Below are 23,902 nucleotides of genomic sequence, written 5' to 3'. Positions count from 1 at the left end.
GGGAAGCAGTGCTTCGCCAACACTGTCTACAGTGGGGGTGGGGAGCTGCTGACCTCAACTGGAGACAATATCGGAGGGTTGGAAAGATTACTTCGAGGATTTCCTCAATCCTGCCATCACGCCTTCCCAGGTGGAAGCAGAGACTGGGGACTCTGAGTCGGACTCGTTCATTGCCCAGGCTAAAGTCACTGAGGTGGTCAAAAAGCCCCATGGTGGCAAGTCTTCGAGGGTGGATAAGATCTGCCCTGAGTATCACAAGTCTCTGGACGTTGTGGGGCTGTCATGGTTGACAGGCCTCTTCAACATTGCATTGCGGTCATGGACAGTCCCTCTTCAGATTGGAGGGGAGCCCCCGCATCATGAGGAGAAGTTCAAGTATCTCGGGGTCTTGTTCACAAGTGAGGGGAGAAAGGAGCAGGAGATCGACAGACTGATCGGTGCGGCTGCCGCAGTAATGGGCACTGTGCCGGTCCGTTGTGGTGAAGAGAGAGCTGAGCCGAAAAGCGAAGCTCTCGATTTGTCAGTTGGTCTACGTTCTTACCCTCACCTATGGGCATGAATTTTGGGTCATGACTGAAAGAACGAGATCCCAGATACAAGAAATGAGCTTCCACCGCAGGGTGGCACTCCCTTAGAGACAGGATGAGGGAGGAGTTCGGAGTAGAGCCGCTGCTCCTCCACATTGAGAGGAGCCAGTTGAGGTGGCTTTGGCACCTGAATCAGATGCCTCCTGGACGCCTCCCCCGGAAGGTTTTCCAGGCATGTCCCACCAGGAGAAGGCCCAGGGGACGGCCCAGGACACGCTGCAGGGACTATGTCTCGGCTGGCCTGGAAAAGCCTTGTTGTTGATGGGCCCTTGGAGAAATTTTGATAGGCATGGAAATGGTTTTCACTGTTCCATGTTTTCTCCATTTGTAGATAATCGCTCTCATTGTGGTTCACCAGAGCCCCAAAGCAATAGAAATTACTTTGTAACCATTTTATAGACTGATCAGTTTCAATGTGATCAATTTCTCATCTTTCCTTTAAATTCTTCAGATGAGGATGTGATGTTTTGCTGTTTGAGATTTTTAGTCCCTTTCATGATTTCTGTTTAGATGATGTCATTTTTCAGGTCAGTCAGTACTTTTGAATGTTTCAGGATCTGAAACATTTAAGTGTGAAAAAATGGAGCTATAAACTTGGAACCAGAAATGTTGCCCTCCAGAATTGAGAGATTCTGCTTTGAATTACATAAAATCAGTTCAGAACCTGCAAAATGTAATGTTTGTGTGCAACAGTATATTTTGTCAAGACAATTATTCAACCCCTATATAATGTTTTTATTGGTGTTTGACATTTTCTTACGACCTAAAGTGGACTTAAAACATAAATAAACATTTGGGAGCTCTATAATGATCCTTAATTTGCTTCAGCTGTGATGCAAATATAAACCCCACCCATTAAGGTATTAAAGCTGAGATCCAATCATGGAAAAAACTAATCAGCTTGTACAAAAGCTGAGAGAGGAGATTATCTAATCACACATAAAGAGCTTTGGGTCTCGGATGATATAAAGTATATCGTTTTTACCATATGAGGAATGGACTAAGATTGTAATCGAGAGATTAAATACGTTTATGAGCACCAACCAAAAACGAATGTTAGATGTTTTAAAAGCTAAAGTTTGCTCCATCAAGTACTGAAAATGATGGGTTAAACAATACTAAAATATTAAAGGAGTTACCATTTAAATCTTAAAGTTCAAATGATAAGCCTAAAGCCACTTTAAAAGGTACTTACATAGGAATACCTAGTTTTCTTGCTTAATCTCACATCACTACAATGACTTTCTGTTAGTGACTGTTGTATATTGTTAAAGTAGAATCTGCGTGATCTCATATGATTTATCAAACATTAACATTTGGAAATAAGCCTCAATGATCAAAAGAAAACTCCCTCCAGCAATGCAACTCATCTACTTCTTAAAGTATTTCTGATTTGTCCAGCTCCACTGAGCTGACCTCGTGTCGGTGCCCGTACTCACACAGGTCCTGGGCATCCCTTTGGAGGATCCATTCTGCCTCCGCTGGTGACAAACTCCAGAACCTCTTGGTTGGTTTTACAAGGGTAAGGCATGTAGCCCAGAGAGAGGATTTCCCAGAGCAGTACTCCAAATGACCTGCAGGGGAGACACAGATCATCAAGTGCAAGGATTGTTTTGCTTTTACAAAACTTTTCCACCTTCACTGTCTTTAGAAACAACTTAGAAAAGTCAATACCTCATTTAAACACTAAAGAAACATTCTGAAGTAAGTTTGAGTAGCTTATGAAGGTCACCACCCTTACACGAGAGTAAAAAGTTCAGTACAACAAAACTAACTTCCAAAGCTCAAGAAATTATATTTCATAAAAAAGAATCCTGCTAGATTAAGAATAAATTGATTTTGAGTGTGGGATGTGGGAAATCTCATTCATGGGGTATATCTGTATGCAAACTGTGGGTATAAAGTGAAGTAAAATCTTACAGTAAGACAATGCAGCACAGTTTAATATTACTTATTTCCCTTTTAAAGAAGTTTGTAAATATATGTATTTGCAAAAGCTTGTTGTTTATTGCCCAATGGTTAGCTCTCACCTATCAGGAACAACTTCACCTCACCTTTAAAGTTTATTCTTTATTACAATATCCTGACTCAAAGGTGTGTTACTTGTGAAGTCTTGAATAAATGACTTGTTTTTACCAAGTATCGGTTTTGCAGGTGAAGATTCCCTCCATAAAGGCCTCCGGCGGCATCCATTTGACTGGTAGCATGGCCCGACCACCTTTCCTGTAGTAACTGGCCCTGAGAAAAACACATTTACAGATTCATTGAGTTTGACCCAATTAGGGAAAAATATAGTTCTTTTTCAACAAGGACCACATCAAACCATTTTTTTCCCTCCCAGGAGACACATGATCATGCTTTGCATGCTCAGTGTGGCCCCTGCTGATTCAGCACACAGACCTGTAAATGTCTCGAGCCATGCCGAAGTCTCCAATCTTGGCCACTCTGTCTGGTCCGGGGGAGGTAAGCAGGCAATTTCTGGCAGCAATGTCTCTGAAAATCAACAAATCTGTGAGCAAATGCATTTCCGGTCAGAGGTTTACAATCACTCATCATGAACATGAATTCCAGATTAAATGCATGCTCTGGAGTCCATGGGGATGTTTAAAAAGCTTTCCTGGTGCTCCAGCAGTTTCCATTTCATGACAGGGTCAAGCATTGCTGGTTCTTAGATTGTTCCTGAACACAAATTTCCTTCCTTCTGAGAGGGACAGTTTGTATCAGACGGTTAACATTTAGGCACAGGTGGGTGTTTCAACAGGGCAATGATCTCAAACACACATCCAGACTGGTTTTGGAGTGGATTTAGCAGGCTTGGTAAAACCGTAAATGGATTGAACTTATATAGCGCTTTTCCAGTTATACTGACCACTCTAACGCTTTACACAAAAGCCACATTCACCCAACCACACACACTTTCATACACTGATGTGCAGATCGGTGGGCAACTTGAGGTTAAGTGCCTTGCCCACAGGCACAACGACATGCAACAGGAGGAGATGACTGCTCTTCCCACTGAGCCATAGTCGCCTCTAAGCTTCTGAGTAAAAGCCAATCCTGTATTATGAACCAAATAAATTTAAATGAACTCTGCCAATCCTAAGAATTCAAACCTGTGCACCAGTTTTTTTTTTATATAATAGTTGTTGTTTGCTGTTAAACTCCTTCCACCCTGGTAAAAGAACAGCTCAGATAAAGCATCAAATTCCTTAAATTAATCAAACATTTATACCCTTGAGAAGTGGATAGAAATGTCTGACAAGAACTGTAACTTTACAACCTTCCTTGCATCTTTACCCTGTGAAGTTTTACCTTTTAATGTCAGTTGTTTTACCTAAATGTGGTAGAAAATAGTCTTTTTTTTTTTGCGTTTGCTATGGTAAATACGAGACATGGAAGTGTGTGACTGTGCTTCTTATTTATGAATTTATTTTCACACCTTATATCTTGAACCTGTGATGTATCAGGTCTGAAGAAATATGTTTCATTTATAATTCGCTGCCTACGGTTTTTACTTTGAGTTTTAATGTCTGGACATGAATCTGAACCTGTGGATGAACTGGTTCTCCTCCAGATATAGGCAGCCACAGGCGATGTCTCTGGCCATCTGCAGCAGGTCCCACATGGTGAGAGAAGAGATCTGGCCCTGGAAACGGCACAGCTTCAATCAGCATGGGGCAGACAAACCTCATGTGCAAATTAAAGTAAAAATTATGCAAAGCTGTTGTACCGTTCGTGGTCTGTTCTGCCTCAGAAAGCTTTTCATGTCTCTTCCGGTCATCAGTTCGAGCAAGATGAAGCGAGGCAGGATGTTCAGACTGACGCCGACACAGCGGACGATGTTCAGGTGGCTAAACTTGCTATGAGGACAAAAGGTGGAACCAAAAGGTGTTTGGTTAAGCAGCACTGCAGTATAATGTGTTCATCAGTAGAGAAATTGTTTAGTCTTTATGTCAAGGACTATAGAAAACTATGATGCTCGATTTAAAAAATCAAAAATATAGTGGATGAAAATATGTTCAGAACCATGCTAAAATGCAAGTCTTTTCTGATGTAAAAAACAAGACCAAGATAAATAATTTGAGAACCCTTTCCACTTAACCAATAATCTTTACAACTCAATTGAAAAAACAAACTTAAAAACTAAAAATAAAAAAACTAACATGCTACGGTTGCATTATCAGAGGATCAATCCACGTAACTTGTGTTGTGGCTGTTAATGATGAACCACCATAGTCCACAGAGAGCTTCTAAAGCAGCAGTGTCCAAGCCTTTTGTCACATGGGCCAAAATCGCCAAGTGAAGTCAAAAAAAAATCTATTTAAATATTTTAAACATACTCAACAATAAACTAATAAAGTATGCAATAAACTTAAAAAGTGTTTTGCAATTTGCCTCATTAAAAAAAGGCATCCAGTTGGATGCACTAAAGTCGGCATTTGAGTAAAAGTCATCGCATTGATGGGTTTCTATTATTATTATTATCTATTATTATTAGTTATTAACAGATGAATACCTTGTGTTGCACCTAATATATTCATATAGGAAGATTTTAATTTGTCTGAAAGAATTTTGGCCCTATTAGAAAAGAAAACATCTCTATCTGCATCAACCACCTGTGCTGGCGGGTCACATTGGTTTCATTCTTGAATTGCAGTCCAAGACTGTGCACAGTAATCTGTTTTTTTCATATGTCTATGCTATGGAGTAGGGCGCCAAGGTGGAAGCCTTTTCTTACACAGAACAGCAGCCAGGTCTGGCTACATTTAGCAAAATTACATATGCAAAAAGAAAACCCCAAAGTCCCACTTTTTCCAAAAGCAGGTCGGGAAAAGCATTCTGGTGTGATAAAACCAAAGTTGAAGTTTTTGGACATAATACCAAAAGGCCTGTTTGGCACCAAAACAACAAAGCACATTAAAAAAAACAAAGCTCACACAACGAAACATGGTGGTGGGAGGATCATGCTTTGGCGCTGTTTTTCAACAGCATGAAATGGGGCTTAGTCGAAGTGGTGGGAATTATGAACAGTTCCAAATACCAGTCAGTCTTTGATAAAAAATCTTCAGACTTGTAATAAAAAAGATGAAAATGAAGAGGAACCTTATCTTTCAGCATGGTGTTAACCACAAATGGCTTCACCAGAAGAAGATAAAAGTTTTTGGAATGACCGGCTAAAAGTCTGTCGGGTGATCTGTCGAGGGCTGCGCACAGGAGACATCATTTTGACAAATTTGAGCATTTTTCCAAAGAAGAGTCAACAAATATTGCTAACATATGTGCCATGCTGGATACCCAAAAGGATAGAGTCCTGTAATAGAAAGGTGTTTCCACAAGATATTTAAAGCTGTCCTTACTTAAAGTATAAACCATATTGTTTTCGATTTTTTCCTCATAACAAAAAATTTAGGTTGTTTTTCACTTAAATTGTAAAGGTTATTGGTCAGATTAAAGGTGGAAATCATTCTGAAAGGACTTTTCATTGTCTAGTACTTTTAATCATTTTAACAGGGATGAGGACACTTTTTATACGAACGTAATTAGCTGAAAGTTTCAAGTGAAAAAAGTAATAAGATGGTAGGTTCAGTGCACCGTTTCTATGAAAGTTGTAAAATAAAGAGGCACAGGGTGAAGTGAGCGATACAGCTTCCTCCATAGTTAAAGTAAATATTCTGTCAGGTTCACCTCATAATCAGAGCCTCCATCAGGAAGTCCATTTCATCCTGCTCGGAGCAGATTTCTGGAAGCGTCTGTAAAGCAAATAGAATCAGAGAAGCATTACTGCCATTGTCAAAAGGATCCACACAATAGGACCTAATCAGCAGAGCACAGAAAAGCTGGCACCATCCTGCAGAGAGTGACTTCCCCCTTTCATCCCGCTGGGTTTGGATATGAGAGGTCAGCTTGACCACTGTTCTCTCAGATGAAGCAGAACTGTTATTTCTCCTTTTTTGATTAAAACAGTTTAAACAATTCATCTTAAAATATCACCGTTTTATGGAGTAGGAGCATGGCCATGTGAAATTATCAAATGTTTAGGTGCAACATATTCTTCAGTTTGAGCTGACCTTTATGGCCACCTGCATGGGACTGCCATCAGCACTCATTCCCAGGATCTGTCCCTCGTAGACTTCACCAAATGCACCATGACCGAGAGCCCTAACAAAACAAAGAGGAAAAACTTTTCATATTAAACTCAAACTAAGGTTCATGCACCTTTGGACACTTGTGTGTGATACAGAACCTGAGAAGGGTGATGTTCTTGCGTGGAACTTCCTTTAGGTCGCTAAGCGAGGCAGCCTTGCCTGCAAAGCAGTAGTTGGGGTTGTAGTCCGTCATGATGGTGGATGAACGGATCTTGCTCAGCTTGTACTCTGGACTCTGCAGACGCCGCCTTACTGCGTGCAGGTCGTTCTTCCTGCGGTACCACACTGCAAATAGAAGCAGAAACAAACAATAAACGAGGTTACTTTTACCTTAGATTCTTTAGGCAAGTCAGAACCCTGACTGGGAGCCCAGAGCTGCATGCAAGCTGCAGAGGCAGCCTCCAAACTACACTGGGTAGGAGAGCGTAACGCAAGGAGGGATCAAGCCACATCGTAAGGATAAAAAAGGAGATTCCACCAATTTAGAGTCAAATATGCAGCATAATAGTACAGAGCAGGTACGCAGAAAAGTTTCCCTTGAGGAAACACAAGAATGAAAATTGTTCATGTGGGATGGCCTCTCCTTGGTTAGGACTCCTAGACCACCTTGTCCCTGTGAGGTTGGACTCACCCGCCATGGAGGCAGCCCACGTCCCTGATGCAGGTTGGTAGTCTGCCAGGGAGGGGGAGTGGCGTGCAGGGAAGAAGGTGCCGTCGAGCCATCGCCCGGTGCAGATGCTGGGGACTCGGGAGGAGGATTGGGGCGAAGCAAAATGAGAAGGAAAAGGCAGGGTGGGAGGACTGGGGAAGAGGTGGAGGAGATGGGGAGCACCCAGGGCACAGACTACCTCCCTGCATGGGGGAGAGCTCAGGTGAAGAGACACCATTTAGCTGAAGGTACTTTGAGGGTTTTGTGCTGTTTTCACATCCACTGATTCACAAAACGCTTCAAAATTTGTTAAAGAAATATCTGTAATTTATTCTCTGCTTCATTTACTTACAGGAGCACAGATGTACTCACAATGCAGTCAGTTAAAAATGTCACACAACAAAGACTGTTAGTTTTAAGTAAACTATTTCATTTTGAAACATTCTTCAACACATTTTATTTTATTTTTAGATTTTCCAATTGTTTCAATCTTTAGCTCACAAAAACAAGGGAATGAGTTTTCTTTTTATCCCTAAAGACTATTTTTCTGATAACAAACATCCGCCAAACTTGCAGAATAATAAACCATAGTGATTGCATTGATTTAGAGAAATACCTGGTTTTGCATAGATAAGCAACACATGGTATCCCAACTCTCCTCAGCCTTTCTACATTTAGCCCAAACATGAACTTCAATGTATTTTATTGTTAATTTATTTGTTAGATCAACAAAAAGGCAAATATAGGATTCCTGGATTTTCTATTTTTTTCACACAAAAAAAAAGGTGGTGTGTACTCCCACCCCCTCTAATTTGCAGCTGCAAGTATTATCACATTTAGTTTGAAATTGTTGCCCATTTCATTTTGAAAAAAATCTCAAGATCGGTCAGATGGATGGAGAATATCAATAAACATCAATTATAAAGTCTTTTAATAATGTTAATTGTCAGAATTAGAAACACATAGTTATACGTTTAGCATCATTGTCCTGATGGAGGAATCTCTCTTTCAGTCTCCAGTCTTTTGCGGCCTATAACAGTTTTTTTTTCTTTCAAGAATGTCCTGTATTTAGCTCTGTGCATCTTCCAATCACCTCTGACTCGCTTCGCTTTCCCTGCTAGACTGAAGTATTCCCACAGCATGATGCTACCACCACCATGGTTCACTGTGGGGCATAGTACGTTCTGGGTGATGGGCAGTTTTAGTTTCCTGACAACTGTGGTTTCATCTGTCCTGAACATCTATATGGATTTCTTGTTGCCACTCTTCCATTAAGGCCAAATTTATTGAGTGACCAACTAACAGTTGACAGAATCTCCTACCTGAGCTGTGGATCTCTGCAGCTCTACCAGATTTACTCCTCTGAATAATGGTCTCCTTGTTCAGTCAGTAGGGTTAGGTTGACCGCCATGTCTTGGTGGGTTTGCAGTGTTGCCGTATTCTTCACATTATTTTGCTCTGTAAGATGTTCAAAGCCCCTGGATAATGTTTTAGAACCTAACTCTGCTTTAAACCTCTCCACAGCTTTCTCCCTGCTGTGTTACTTCAACTTCATTAAGCTGTTCCTTCACTAATGTTCTTTAACAAACTTCTGAGGCCTGCTGGATTTATACTGAGATGAAAACACTGAAGACAGTTGGAAAGAAGTTTATCGTTGACCACACGGGGAAAGAAAAATCCCCATAGGGGTAGGCTGTATGACCAATCGGCACAAACGCCGTGTGCTGCGCAAACATGATGTATTCACACTAAAAGATCCAAATGTTAGGTGGTGGGAGCACCATGGTCTGGGGTCATTTGAACCTCACAGGTTGCTATAAGTAGAAGGAACAATGAAGGGTCAGCTTGGTGCTCAAACAGGACAGTGACCATAAAAGCCCTTTAAATCTTTTATCCAGGGGTTACATCCAAGTTAACAAAAAAAAATATTTTAATTTTTTTTATGAAGAAGCAAATTCAGTACTTTTAACATGTTGTCTTACCAATTTTGTCAGAATGGGAAAGAAACAATTATGTATTTAAAAATGTTGTGCATATTTAAATTTGAGGCATGTAAATCAGACTAGAAACAAGTTGCACATTTGATGGTCAATTTTGTCTAATCTGATTAAAATCTGGATTATACATTAAAATCACCTCTCATCATTGTCTCTAATTGATTGAAATACCTAATTTTGCTTCAGACTCTACTAATATATATATATATATATATATATATATATATATATATATTATCTGGCTCATACCTCACAGCTTTTCTCTGAAATGCCTTTGCTGTACTTAAACAGTTGTCTTTCCTTGGTTTAAATATAACTTTCCTTACAAATGTTCTATGTAGACCCTAACACAAAGTTTGGATTCACTGAGAATTTGGGTAAAAGAGACAGAAAGACATTTCCTCAGCTGAGCCTGCTTAATATTCACCAAAGTTATTAGCAGAACAGCAACAAAGAGAACTTTTCATGCAAAATAAAAAGCAGTCTGAGTCAGTCAGGTTTTCCCCTTTCAGTTTCATGTTGCATTCAGCTGCATAAAGACTGCACATGGGAATTCTGTGCACAGCTGAATCTGTAGTTGACAAAAATCTAAACTGCACAGTAGCTTCTGAGACCAATTTAACATTAGTAAGTTTATGTCATGATGATAATTTACAGTGCACTGCAAAAGTATTCATATCACTTTAACCTTTACACATTTTGCTACATTACAGCTACAAAAAAAGTGTATTTTACTTGGATTTTATGTGTCAGACCAACACAAAGCATTGTATATTTATGGTGAAAGGAAAATAATACATGTTTTTAAATCTATTTACAAATACAAATCTGGAACGTATGTCGTGATTTTCTATTAAATTCCCTGAGTCAATACTTTTTAGAATCACTTGCTGCAGCTACAGTAGCAGATCTTTTGGAATATGCATCTAACAGCTTTCCACATCTACATATGTTTTTGTCTTTGTAAAACAGCTCAAGCTCATGTTTGTAAACATCAACTTTAAAATCTTACCATTATTTCTGAATGGACTTAGGGCTGGACTTTGACTGGGACATTCTAATGCATGAATATGTGTTGATCTAAACCTTTCTATTGTATCTCTGGTTGTATGTTCATGGTTGCTGTGCTTCTGGAAGGTGAACCTCCTTGCTGCTAAAAAGTATTCCGGCATGATGCAGCCACCACCATGTTTCACTGTGGGGATGGTGTTTTCAGGGTGATGCTCAGTACTAGTTTTCCTTCACATACAGAGGTTTGCAGTATAGGCCAGAAAGTTACATTTTTTTCTCACAGCGTCTTATTCCACATTTTTGCTTTGCCTCCTACCTGAGTTGTGACAAACTGCAAACAGAACTTCTTATGGATTTCTTCCAACTACAGCTTTCTTCTCGCTGTTCTTTCATCAAGGCTAGATTTGTAGAGGGCACGACAGATTCTCCTACCTAAGCTTTGGATATCTGCAGCTTCTTCTGAGTTACAATCTGCTTCTTGACTGGTCATCTTAACAATGTTTTCTGTTCCCTAATGTTCTCTAATGAATCGTTGAAGTCTTCTTGGAGCAGCCTGGAGTTTGTTTACTAATTTAGGTGACTTATGAAGGCAAGGCAAGGCCCTGGTGAAAAAGTGGGCATAAGAGTAAAGGGGGCTGGAAACAAATACAAGTCACATTTTGCAGACTTTGGAAAAAAGATAGTGAACACCAATTATGCAGTACCCAGTGTTGGTCAATCACACAAAACCTCAAAAGCCCCAATCCCCCAAAATTTTGTGTTTTTAATGTGACAAAATGTGAAAAAAGTTCAAGAGGTAAGAATATTTTTGCAAAGAATTATATGCCTAGGGATTTTTGTTATGTTATTGCCACATGAGTAAAAAAGTGAATTTGTTACAATTTATTAGAGTATTTATTACTATTTCTTCATTTAAGCCCTATTTCAAGCACTGTTTAAATATATTTTACGGTCTAATCTGAGCAGATAAAACTTTATAAACACTATATCACAGTGTGCAATTAGTACATAGAAGACATTTGAAAGAAAAATACTCTCAGGTATCAAGTCTCAGGTTTACTTTTCTTGTCCAAAAACATCTGAGAGGTCTGCAACGACTCCTTACCCTCTGCTGTGGTTTTAATTTTCATGTCTTCATAATCACGATTATTTTTTCCTTTCATGCCACTGAATCATGGAGGATGACATTTACTGCTGTACAGCCCCTATTTTCAGGTCGTACGTAAGCAGGAAACACTTTGTGGTTAAATGTCAAAGCATTCTGTTTTTCGCAGTTTTTACGTTAAAGGCACTTTGAGCATGTATCAACCAAGTCATAATTTCATCAGAGCAATCACTAAACAGGCAGTAAATAGGACTAAGATTTTACTAATCATCTCTATTATATCACACTTTTATCTGCAGTTCACTCCTGTTCTCAATCCTCTTTGGACTAAACTGTTTACATGGAGTCAACATAAAAGAAAGCATCAGCAGACAGACATGCTGTAATAAAAGTGTTCACACTCTTGTGTCCTTTAACTCAGAGTCAAAGGTTTCTGTTCCTTTAATCCTCTGGCCCTCAGCCACTGAAAGCTAAAGCTTCTAAGCCCTTCCAATAGTTAGTAACAACTGAAAGCACATGCGTTCACAGCCGGTGGAAGGTGGAGGGCACAGACTGAGCGCAGAGCTGCAGGAGTCTCTTACTGAGGATGACGCCGGAGCAGATCAAAGCCACTCCGCTCACGATGATGGCCACCACGACAGCCAGGATCAGCGAGGTGGACAGCTGGCCCTGAGGGACGGGGCTCTGCGGAGCTGCAGACGGGTGGAGAAATAAAAAAAAAAGGTTTGATGTGGAGTACAAAAAGGAGCCGTGGTGCTTGGGGGTAGCCACTCACCTATAGCACTAATGCATGTTACATTGTCACTGGCAAGGAATTCATCATCGTCGCAGAGACAAAGAACACGATGGGTGTCTTCTTCGCGTTTGCAGCTCTGCGTCTTACAGTGGCTGCAATTCAGCTGCACCTTGATCTCACACTCGCCGTGACCCTCCATGGCTGTAGAAGGAGCAAAAGCAGTACAGATTAAAGCATCAAAACAAATGCATGCTCATGTTTGAACGCTGCCTTACATAACAGGCCCCCGGAACCATTTTCTACAGCAAACTGGATCTAGAGTAAGAACTGAGCCAAAACACAGTGAGTTTGGAGAAGCTTCACTGTGTATTAAGCTTGGCAACCTGCGGTAAAGGCACATAGGGAGCTAAGCTGGGTGTAACGGGAGTAAAGATAAGGGATGGAGAGGATGGCTGAGAAGAGAAGTATGAATGAGGTGAAGAGGAATTTTGCTAATCCTAACTGTTCTAAAACATACGTCTGATTTAATGTCAGAGAGTGAGAAGAAATTGTTATGGGTCTTTTCTCCAGTGTATGCCAAAATGTGGTTTCAACTGTAAATGTTCTATTTGTTTCCATTGCAGAATATTTCCCTTTTGGTTTCGTTTGCTTATATTAAAGTTTGCTTGTTTCTCTGCTTGCTTTCCAAACCTTTCTCAGCCTAATGACAGATGTTCTGGTCCAGTGGTTTGGAATCGCTGTCTGGCATTTTCACATGAGGTTTTTCCACCAAGTGGCTCCCATGTTGGCTCAAAAAAAATGAAAACAGCACAAAGAAAAAAGAAAAGGAAGAAATGTGCTGAACACATGGTGTGTGATAGCTGCGCCGCTCATGTGGGCAAAATTTTTCCACATTCTATTTTATACATAGTGAGACAATGATGAAGTATTTTTTAATTAATATTATCATTATTTCATTTTATGAAGATTTTAGTTCCCCTTTCATAAAAGATTCACTTTTATCCTTTTAATAAGTAGATTGTTGCATAGTTAGCATTCATATCTTTGCAGTTTTCATCTTTCTTTTTTTAAACAATACAACCCTTAGTAAATACACCTTTTTGAGATTAGTAGTAAAAAACCTCTTAATTAATTTAATTACCAGGTCTGGTGGTTTTTCTTCTAACTATCTAAAGTCTTATTATTTTTGAAAGAAATCTTAATCTGAGGAATATAAAGAAATCGTATTGCTTCTTTAAATATGGAATGCAATTCATTCAATGGGAAAGGATTTTGATAGATTATGAGACTGACTGGTTTATTCACATATAGTTGTGTACAGTCATGTAAAAACATCTGGAAATTATTAAATATTTAGTTTTTTCCAAACAAGGGGTTATATATCAGTGGCTAATATTTTTTAATCTCTGCCATTTTGCTGAGCTTAAACACAAATTTATTTTTGTGCATTTCACCAAAGATTTCAACAAAAATGCCTTTTCTAGCTGTGGAAACAGAAAGGACATCCTTCCCATCTCCTTATAGCTATTATTACCCCCTATAAGACACTTGCGGTGGTCATCTACCCGTCACTGACATCAGTCTGAGGAAGGTTTGGCCCACTTTCAACTGTGAGATGTTTGACGGGTTTGGTGCATGGGCAGCCTGTTTAAAATCACCTCATAGGATCTCAGTGAGATCAGGATCTGGACTTTAACTTGATCCAGAACTTCGGCCATTCCTTGGTGGATTTACTGGTATGCTTTGGGTCATTATTATGTTGCAGCATCCAGGTCTGCTTCAGTTTTAATCTTTTTACCGATGGTCTCACATTTTACTCCAACACCTTCTGATGCACGGTACAATTCATGGTGGATTCTAAACATTTCTAGTCTCTTTCTGACTGTACAGGTATGCACCTTTAAATCAACAGTGGCAAGACTCTGTTGTAGGTCCCATGGTGACATTTTAGGGTTTATGGAAACTTCTCTTAGCATCTCGCTCTTGGGGTGAATGCGCCAGACCTGGGCATGTTGGCAGTCTTTTTGAATGTCCTCCATTTCTGGACTACTTTCCACACAGACTCCTAAGTTCCTGCAATTTGAAGGCCTCAGACACCTCTTACGACCTCCGGATGGTGTTTGCTCTCACTTCAACATGTCTGCAGGTCATTTTTGACATTTGAAGTGGGAATAAATGTAGGAGTGTCATAATTTATTCCCTGCCAGCAATCGCTTTTTATTTACATTTTACAGACAATTTCAGAAGGTCTGTCTTCCAATTGTTAAAATGTCTATCAAATATTTTTTTAACATGACTTTAGCTTATCTACAGTAGAAACATGGTGCTGTGTTTGTCGTTACCACAGCTAAAATGTTTCAATATGACTAGTCATGTCTTGAAAAATACGTTTCCCCCAAAGGTTATGCTATTTATTGGTTTTATTCATAACAGATATAAAATTATTAAACATTGCCTTTACATACCATCACTGGGCATCTGCCTCCAGTGTCAGACATTCAGAGACTATTTAAGACTAAATTACAGCCAAAACAGAGCTTCATTGTTTCTCCACCAACATATTTACTGGCAGAGGGGAAAATAAGCTTGTGTCTTGTTTCATATCACAAACCTCATCGTAAATTAAAAGACAAGAGGGGGAATTCAGCCACATGACAGATAAACATAATAGCTTTCAAATTGAATTACCATGATAAAGACAACTATTTTTATCATGGTAAAACGTTGAATGCATTTTATGTTGCTGATCCAGTCGTCGTGTTTGGGAACAATGACAGAGCAGAACTGAGCAGAACAACAACGTCTTTCACAGGCGCCAAGAGCAACAGGCTGCAAGAGGCTGCGAATTAGCCGGCCACTTTCCTGTTCCTCAATCAGATTAAATGTGAATCAGATGGCTGCTGTTCTCATTAAAATAAATAAGAGGATATTCCATACATCCACGCTATGCGCCACAGATTTTACACAGATGCATAGAGTTTAGCTTTGAAGGAAGTCTTTTACTGAACTAGTCTTGGTACTTTGTTGGACTGCATGTTCTGAGACGGTTTTGGAAAGGATGTAGGAATGACTGGGGACCAGTAAAAAGAGCTCTAGGTTTGATTCCAGCTCCCTCCCTTGCCATATGTTGATGTACCCTTGGGCAAGGTACTCAAGTCTAAGCTGTGTATGGGTGTATAACTGTGATCAGTTTGACTAGAAAAGAGCTATATAATTTTATAACTTTATATTAAACTTTCACAGCAACATCAGGAATTTATAATCTTCTGCAAATCTTTGTCTTAATTATCAAATATTACAACAAAGAAGAATCCCCAACTGTCCACAGAACTGGTTCTGAATCCAAACTAGAGCACCTGCTAACGAAGGTTCATCTAAAGTAAGAGCTGGAATAAACTTTCAGCTACAGGTGGCTGAAATGGACTTAAAGTCTTATAACAATATTTGTGGTACTATTATGATAACAATAAAAGTGATGATTAAAAAGTAATTACAACTTATTTTCAGTCTTTTTAGGTAACTGTGTGCTGCAAACACAATTACTGCTCTTGAAAGATATACCTATTATGAAATAGGCTTCTTCAGGACACCAGTTAGATAAAGAAGTGTGATTTTCATCACTAGACTGCACAGTAACTGCATTTAATCATATTTACGAATTAAATGATCATTATTGATGCCTTCATGTAACAAACTGTGGAGAAAATAGTAAAAATAACAGTTTTTTGGAGTTTTTAAACATCGATAATTGGAATCTATCGTTGTTACGATAATTCAAAATTCTTCTTGTGATTGGAAAGTTTTCACAATAAATGATACAATACATTCCCACACCTACTTTCCATACTCTGCTAATATCCTTCCAGCATTGCTGTGAATGTCATTAATTCTGGGGTTTCATAGGTGCATTCAGACTGGTTGTTTTCCCGGATGGGAAGAAAATAATACAAGTTCAACGTTTGTTTTAAAGCAAGAATTGGATTAACCCACGCAGGGTGAAAATTATATGAACAAACTAAAAAAATTGACAACACAGCAGAATGGATTGGTAATTCTGCACATTTCAGGCAACATTACAGGCAACAACGTTACCTCAGTGATCACAAAATCTGAGGACCTCAGGCTGCCTGCAGTGTCTATGTTTAAAACAGGCCTCATAGTTTTTTGTCTGTTTGCTGTGCAACAAACGTGCCACACAAAATTTATTTCATTTCGTTACATTTTCTGAGGTACCTTTTTTAGTATTTTTAGCTTTGCTGCTTTCTGTTTTTGTTTTCAATAATTCATGTTTATTCATGTTTGCAGTTCAAGTGTTTCCATGATACTTCCAGTGATACATGACACTTCAGCGTCTACGTATCGCTGCTGGGATGGATTATTCCTCTTGGATGTACATGGATTTAAGACTTTTTTTGGTTGTTGGTGTTTCCCAGCTCTCCACATATATTTGAGACCCAACTACACTACTCCACAGTGTAGTTGGGTTTTTAGAAACCTTAAAAGATATTAAATGAATGTGGTGTAAATGAATGCATTTTTATGCCTTCTCTACCCTCAGTGGAGCTGTTTTTGTATAACTTGTTTAAATGCAATAAAAAAAAGTTATCAAAAAAACCAGAATCATGGAGGATGTTAGTCTGAGTCTCACCTGCCAGAGGTTGTAAGAAGATTTCTCCCATCGGATGTATGAATGAAACACCGTTCTGACCGTCGGCTGTGATATCGTCTGGCAGGGCAGCATCGCCTCCTGTGAGAAGTTAGGTTCAGCTGATATGTGACTATTAGAGTTCAAATGTAAGCTTCAGCATAACGTCAGTACAGAAGCTTCAGTTCTCTTCACAAAGCCATCACAGTAGTTTCCATCTCAAAGTACACATGCAGAAGTATTTACACCCCTACTGTTACATCCACAAATGTATTTTGTTGATATTTTATGTAAAAGACAAAAACGAAGCAGAGCATAATTGTGACATGGAAGGAAAATATTTTTTAACTATTTTAGTGATTAAATGACAAAAAGTGCGGTGTGAATTTGTATTCACCCTCTTTTTACCCTAATAACACTAAATAAAACCCAGCTGAGTCCACCTGTGTGTAATTTAAACTCAATATGAATCCAGCCAATCTGTGAAGGCCTCAGACGTTTAGTGAAGCCATGTGAATATCGATATCCCTCACTGAAAAAGATGTGAGATTAAATAAAAAATACTGACAGATCATTGATAAATATTTCTTCTTCAAGCTTTAAACTGGAGGGAAATCAAAAATATTGTTTGATTTTTTTCATGCATATACTGCTTACCTCTGTATCCTCCTCCTCCACCTCCTGCTGTGCAGGCTCCACCTCCACCTCCAAATCCCCCAAAAGTTGACCAGCTGAGCTTAGACAGAGCCAGGGGGCATGAAGACCCTCCCACAGCACCTTCCACCAGAGATCTGCCGGCGCTCAGATGAGGACTGGGGCTGTCCTTCCAACCACCACCTCCACCTTTCAGAAAACAAAGCCCCACATGATTCACTGTTACAAGCATAGCAGCACCACTGAGGGGTTTTGGGGGGCTTGCAATGATCATCCCTATGCCCCATAAATCTGCCATCTTTGTCTGTTTCCACTTCCACAGTTAGTGAGTGATTAGGCAATCAGAGAGTGAGAGCTTCCTTTCACACTGTAGGTCTGTTAAACCAGGAATCCACTTCATTGAGCTTCGCAGGATTAACTAAACGTGTCATGAAAGGTGATATTTCCTATAAGCAAAGAACCGTCTTTTTATGTATGTGAAGGAACTGAGCCCAGATGTGAGGGTAAAACATCAAACTAGAGCTTTTTATTTGTCCTCTGATTATTTATTTGGTCTTTCCTTTCGTTTATGTGTGACCTCCAGTGAACATAAGAACATCCTCAGCAAAGCTTCTGCCAAACAAACAGCTTAAAGTAATGAAGTGGGTTAAAACTGTTTTCTTGGTTTTATGAAACCTAGAAGAGAAGAAGTGAATCCAAAAATGGGAGTAAAAAAAAAACCAGCAGGAAAATATGTTTTTAAACTTGAGATGTTAAAAATGAGCAGCGTTTACAGCAATGTTTAATAATTTAGGTTGGAGCAGTTTCTCATCCATGCAAAAACAGCCAAGTGTCGTGAAGCGACATCTTTGGTCTTTGTTGTGGTCTTGTGTTTTCGACCTTTCATTTAGTTTGGGTTTTGTCTAAGTTCCTTTAGTGGTTTCTTTTATATTACTTGTTATGGTTTTCTTAGGACTATTATTATATCCGTTGTTACTCTAGCTCCTTTGTCTTCCTTGTAGTTTCTAGTTTAGTTTCCCATTTAGTATATCTGTGTTTATTTATGTTTTGGTATTTGTTCACCTGCGCTCTTTGTTTACTAGTTTATTTTCTCTGTTCTTCCTCGTCCTGGTTCCCTTTCTGTGGTTTAGGTTTTGTTTATTTACGGTCAGGGTTTCTTTATGGGTTCTTTGTTTATTATTAGGTTTTTGGTGTTTCTTCTGTTCCCTCTAGTTTCTCAGTTTACTTTAGTTAATGATTATTCTAGGTCCTTATGTCTCTTTTGGTTTATTATCTTCGTCTATAGTTTTGCTTAGTTCTGTTTCCCTGAGTTTTGTTATTTATAGTTTTGTTTTTGTAGTCAGGTTCCTTTGGTTATGTTATTGTTTAACTTCCCTTGTGTTCCCTTTGTATTCTAGTTCGGTCACCTTAGCAACCATCCAGATTCCCTCAATTCTCTAAAGCCTGATCTACACCTGATTTCCATTCCTATCTGATTACCTGCCTCAGTTTCTCATTGGTCCATACTCCACTTCCCTCTGTTCTTAAGCTCTCTGTTTTTGTCTGTTCTTCGCTGGTTCCTTTTTTTGTTCACCTGTCCTCGTCTAAAGCTTCGACTACTATGTTCCTGCAGAGTCAACTCTGTAAATTTTTGGAGTTTCGACTTGTGTTTTTGTACCTGCAGTGATTTTTGCTATGTTCTTGCTACGTTTGGAAAACCTTTTGAACTTATCTTTGAATAAAGAAAGAAGACTCCTTTAAACATGCAGCTGCCGAGCTCTTGTCTGTGCTTTGGTCACTCTAAACCACAGAGCCCGACACCAAGTACAGTGAGACCAAACAGCTCTTAGTGGAAACATGTTTGCAGCTCTGGACAGAAGTAAACGCTTACAGTTCATGTGTGGATTATCAAAAACAACTAGGACAAGTGCAGCAAAAGGTAGAGCGAGGAAATATTAATGCATGTGTTGGTTTTGGCCCAAACCACAACCAACAACCAAATAATAAAAATGTCATTTTACTCTAGTCTTGCAATTCAGCAAGGCATAAAATAGATACATAATGAGTGGGGTGTTTCTGGAGCTTGCAAAGTGCAGTGAAGTTTGTTGTGTTTCTAAAATTATTTTTCAGAATGTAAAATGTCTTCAAAGTTACAAAATTCATGCTAAAAATATTTGATTGAAGTCAAATAATATTTTTATTATTAAAGTAATTAAACAAGTTTCACACCTGCTGCACCAGTTTGACCGTTGGTACCACGGGCTGCGGTGCTGTTTTCAAACTGCTCCAGAGGCATCTGGTCCAGACTAGACTCTGGGTCCTCCAGGTAGGCATTTCCTCCGCCACCAGCTGCAATCAGCAAAGGAACCAGCTCACCGCCCTCCATCTGTATCAACAAACCAGAAAGTCTCAATTTCCAGACAAGTTCAACTTGATTCACTGCAACTATTCTAACACAAAGCAAATCATAATGACTAGGGAGACTTTGTTGTATGAATGCTCAGTTTCTTTCGACAATACAGTGCAAACATATTTTGTTTCCAACAAGCCAGAGTTTTGTGTAACCTGTTAGACTGGTCTTTAGCAGTCTTCATGTTTTCCTGAAGGTTTTTAGATCTTTGACAAATGACCAACTGAAGGTCCTTAGTTTCTGTCTTTTCTGGAGTTTTCCTGTTTGTTGAAGTTGTGACTTTCAGATACTTTCCATATGCTGTTTTTAAGTCTGACAGTGAAATTTTCTTTCCATTTTCATTTTTACTGCAAGACGACACAGCACAATAAGCTGTTGTGTTTGGGTAAAAATATTGAACAGAAAATGTGTGGAAAAAGCAGCTAAAGTGCAAATAAAAACACCTCCAGAAAGCCTAAAATAAGACTGCTTAAAAAAATGTACCAAAAAAAAAGGCTGGCTACATGTAGAGCAGCTAGAAAGAAATTAAACATGATTGAAAGCTTTCTCTGCATCTCAAATAATTAAAATATAATTTGAAAGTTAACTGATTTCAAAAAGTGAAGGTCATATATTATATAGTCATTTAGCACATTTCAGCTGTATATTTCTGTCTGTTATGATGATTAAGACTTGCAAAATATTCGAGAAACTAAAGTTTGGATTTTCACTCATTATGAATCACAATTATCTAAATAAAAAGACATAAAGGCGAAAAATGTATCAGTATATGAGCTTCACTGTTTGATTCTAATTTATTAAGATGCACCTGCATGCGCTCAATTTTCATTGGCATATATGACTAAGATTATGACACAGAAGGTCATTTTGAAGTTTATCACATATAGATAATCTGAAGGGAAGGGAATCATAAATGATTTCTGCCACCTTAAAGATATAAGTGGCTCCTCCCCCGCCGCCACCTCCACCTGCTCGCTCTGCACCGCTGTCAGACCTGCGGCTGTCTTCAATCATAGACGACTCTCCCAGACATATTTTCTGTGTACGTGGATTTCTCTGGAGCATGATGATGAGAATAAAACTTAATAACAGAAACCATATCAGACACAAGTCCAGCAGGAAGATCAGGCCTACTCACCCCAGGACAAGCGTCCTCTCCCTGATGTCCCACCAATATGTGAAGAATTTCTCCTTTTTCCAGAGGGAAAATGCCAGAGATGAACACTCCGTGGTTGCGCTTGTTATGGTTTTTGGCACCTTTTCCTCCTGCAGCCCCATAGGCTGAGACACTGAGAAAGAATGCAGAAACACAAAGGGATTAAATTCTGACTGAAAGAAATTACACTTTGGCTCAGCCCTCATCCTGGACAGACACATGAACAAACGACTGTGCAGAAGATTTCTGTCACAGACACAAAACCCAAGAAGACTTTACCCTGAGGATCTCCTTAACCTTTTAACCTACAAATACACATCTAGTGCCAAATACACAGTGTCAATATGATGCATGATTTGTGTACTTCTACTACTATTACACTGAGTATGGCCCACAGGATCACAGTCTTTGAACTTCAGGTGATGTGAATAGATCATTACAGAATCAGAATCAGAATCAGAATCAGAAAAGCTTTATTGCCAAGTACGTTTTTGGACATACAAGGAATTTGTTTTGGCGTAGTCAGTGCAATACAATACAAATTAAAAAGTATAAACATATCTACAATATAATATAAATATATGTGCACAGTTTTAAGTGAGTGAGAGTAAATATAGAGCAGTATAAGATGCAAGAGCAATACAACAGTGCAGATGATCATTGTGCAAGTATGTATGAGCAGAGTAGAAAGAGATTATACAAAAAAGCAAAGCAGAAAAACATATATTTTCAGGCATATTTTTAGTAATGGCAGTGTGAGGTAGTGTCGTCAAGGAGCAGCAAGGTGAACAAGAAAACAGCATCAGCCACCAGTTTCAGATTCTTCTGCTGACTTTTTATTTGTTACTTTTGACTCCGACAACCCCCCTCAAGCTGCCACTGTTTTTATAGCCAGTTGGCAACACACCAGCACTTGAGTGGACCAGGCCAAAATTAAACAGGAAAAAAAAAAAAAAAAAAAAATCTAAACAGAGAAACAAAAAATAAAATTACTAATCTAATTTACAAACTCATCTACATAATGAAAGGATCTGCAAAATATACCGTGTGATAGAAGTTAACTCAAAAGTTACTTTAAAGAAAAACAAACAAAGCAATGCTCCGAAGAAAACCCTCTAATTGGTAGAACCCAGCAAGGTAATCAGTGACATCATCCAGCCATTCAAGCAGGAAACACAATGACAAACAATCGGGAATAAAAAGGAAAACAAATACCATGAACATACTTTGAAACAAAATAAACAAATTCAAACAATAGTCAAGAAGTAATAGCTTTAACCCAAACATATAAATAGATGAAAACTGCAACATAATGCTAACACAAACAAACCCGGGATAATAAGTGAAGCAAAGTTGCAAACTAATGTTTAAATTTAAGCTTTATGACCAGCTACCGAAAGTAAATAAATCAGAAATAAGAATAAGGGAAAAGTGGTATACACAAACTGAACCACTTTGTCACAGGCAGCAAACCAATCCTCCATATGCATGAGTAACAGAAGTTTGTGAACCCTTTGGGACGGTTAGCAGTTAATCAGAGGTTAGGAGGGGCTGTATGGTTGGGCCTGGCATCCCGATGCGGTGTTAAAGTATGTTGCCCCTCAAATAAAGCACTTCCACTTCAAGTATTTAAAAATTATTTAGATGTACCTATCACTTCTTCTAAGTTTTTATTTACCAATCTAAAATAAAAAAAATGAAAAGAAGATCTGAAGTCATTTTAATTAAAAAAAAGTGCAGATTTGAAGCTGCTAAAATCTTTCGCACTGGTTGGCAAAGGGGAATAACTTCATTTCACGGCAATTGCTCATTACTTTACAGTCAACCTTTGGATCAGCCAGGAGAAAGTGATGAAGAGGAGGTGTGGAAGGAGTTTTTTTCTTAACTGGAGAACAGGTCGATCAAGGTCAGAGAGAACCTTTCAGAAGGACCCAGATTCATTACTATAAACTGCTGATAACATAAACGTGCAACAAAAACATATAAACTATTGGAGATTACACACACAGCCTATAACTGATCATATTCTGTTGAATCCTTAATTTTATTCATTATTGAAGACATTTTTATCTTCCCCATAAACAACCTTTGTATGTTTTTTTTGTATGTCAGTCAAAAGGTGAAAGTGGGGGGTCTGTCACTCACACATGTGGATCTGAATGGAGCATCTTGTTGATCCTGCAGCTATTACCCACACACAGAAATTCAGCAACTCGTTGTTAATGTCCCTACTACAGCTAATGGTACAAAACTCCATACTAGTCAAATAAAACCTAAGAAGCTGAATGGACTGTACAATACTGTACTGTTCAAAGGAGGCAAATAAAATAAAATGAAAACAAAATCAAGGTCCTTGTTGTCCTTTCATGTAGATGTCAGTAAAAAGATCATAAAGTCACAAAGTAACAACGTCTTGCTACAGTTTGCTTAAGCAGTTCTTATCTTGCTGCTCATGTTATCTTACCATATTGAAAAACATATCTTATGGGGAAAATGATGAAGGTTTTGTAAAACATTGAGTCTTTTCACATCTTTGAAGTATGTGTGATCTTTTCGATGTGTTCCTGTCCTGAATAGTGCATATGCATTGGGATAAAAGGTGTGGAATTCATTGGGTTTTGCACAGGACAAGGGTACATTATTTTTTTGTTGGATCACATCTCTTTATTAAATTTGTTCATACATAAAGTTAAAATGACCATTACAATGCCCTGTGAGTGCCCCCAATGGGTCAGATAATTATTAGCTGAACTAAACAGACGATAGGTCACGGCGTCAGTTTCAGCATCCAGTATCCTGAGGTGAGAGAATCAGCACATACAGAGCA

At 38.8% G+C, this 23,902-nt stretch overlaps 1 protein-coding gene across 1 annotated transcript in view; it reads right to left on the bottom strand.

Annotated features, from left to right (window-relative positions):
• The window catches only part of ltk (leukocyte receptor tyrosine kinase), a 109,068-nt gene that overhangs the window by 6,144 nt on the left and 79,022 nt on the right, over positions 1–23,902 (bottom strand). Inside the window, exons 13-27 of the mRNA XM_047345210.1 lie at positions 21,058–21,208; positions 20,847–20,975; positions 19,739–19,895; positions 17,534–17,719; positions 16,880–16,978; positions 12,271–12,432; positions 12,077–12,187; positions 6,832–7,018; positions 6,656–6,746; positions 6,273–6,337; positions 4,318–4,447; positions 4,136–4,233; positions 2,988–3,080; positions 2,724–2,825; positions 2,027–2,161 (exon numbers count right to left, since the gene is read on the bottom strand). Of these exons, the coding sequence (XP_047201166.1) occupies positions 2,027–2,161; positions 2,724–2,825; positions 2,988–3,080; positions 4,136–4,233; positions 4,318–4,447; positions 6,273–6,337; positions 6,656–6,746; positions 6,832–7,018; positions 12,077–12,187; positions 12,271–12,432; positions 16,880–16,978; positions 17,534–17,719; positions 19,739–19,895; positions 20,847–20,975; positions 21,058–21,208 (1,896 nt within the window). The remainder of the gene's footprint in view (positions 1–2,026; positions 2,162–2,723; positions 2,826–2,987; positions 3,081–4,135; positions 4,234–4,317; positions 4,448–6,272; positions 6,338–6,655; positions 6,747–6,831; positions 7,019–12,076; positions 12,188–12,270; positions 12,433–16,879; positions 16,979–17,533; positions 17,720–19,738; positions 19,896–20,846; positions 20,976–21,057; positions 21,209–23,902) is intronic.

This window comes from Girardinichthys multiradiatus, chromosome 19 (genome assembly GCF_021462225.1).
Source record: "Girardinichthys multiradiatus isolate DD_20200921_A chromosome 19, DD_fGirMul_XY1, whole genome shotgun sequence".
NCBI classification, from domain to species: Eukaryota; Metazoa; Chordata; class Actinopteri; order Cyprinodontiformes; family Goodeidae; genus Girardinichthys; species Girardinichthys multiradiatus.
Note: the sequence above shows the minus strand (reverse complement) of the source record. Positions and strands in the feature narration are given on the sequence as shown.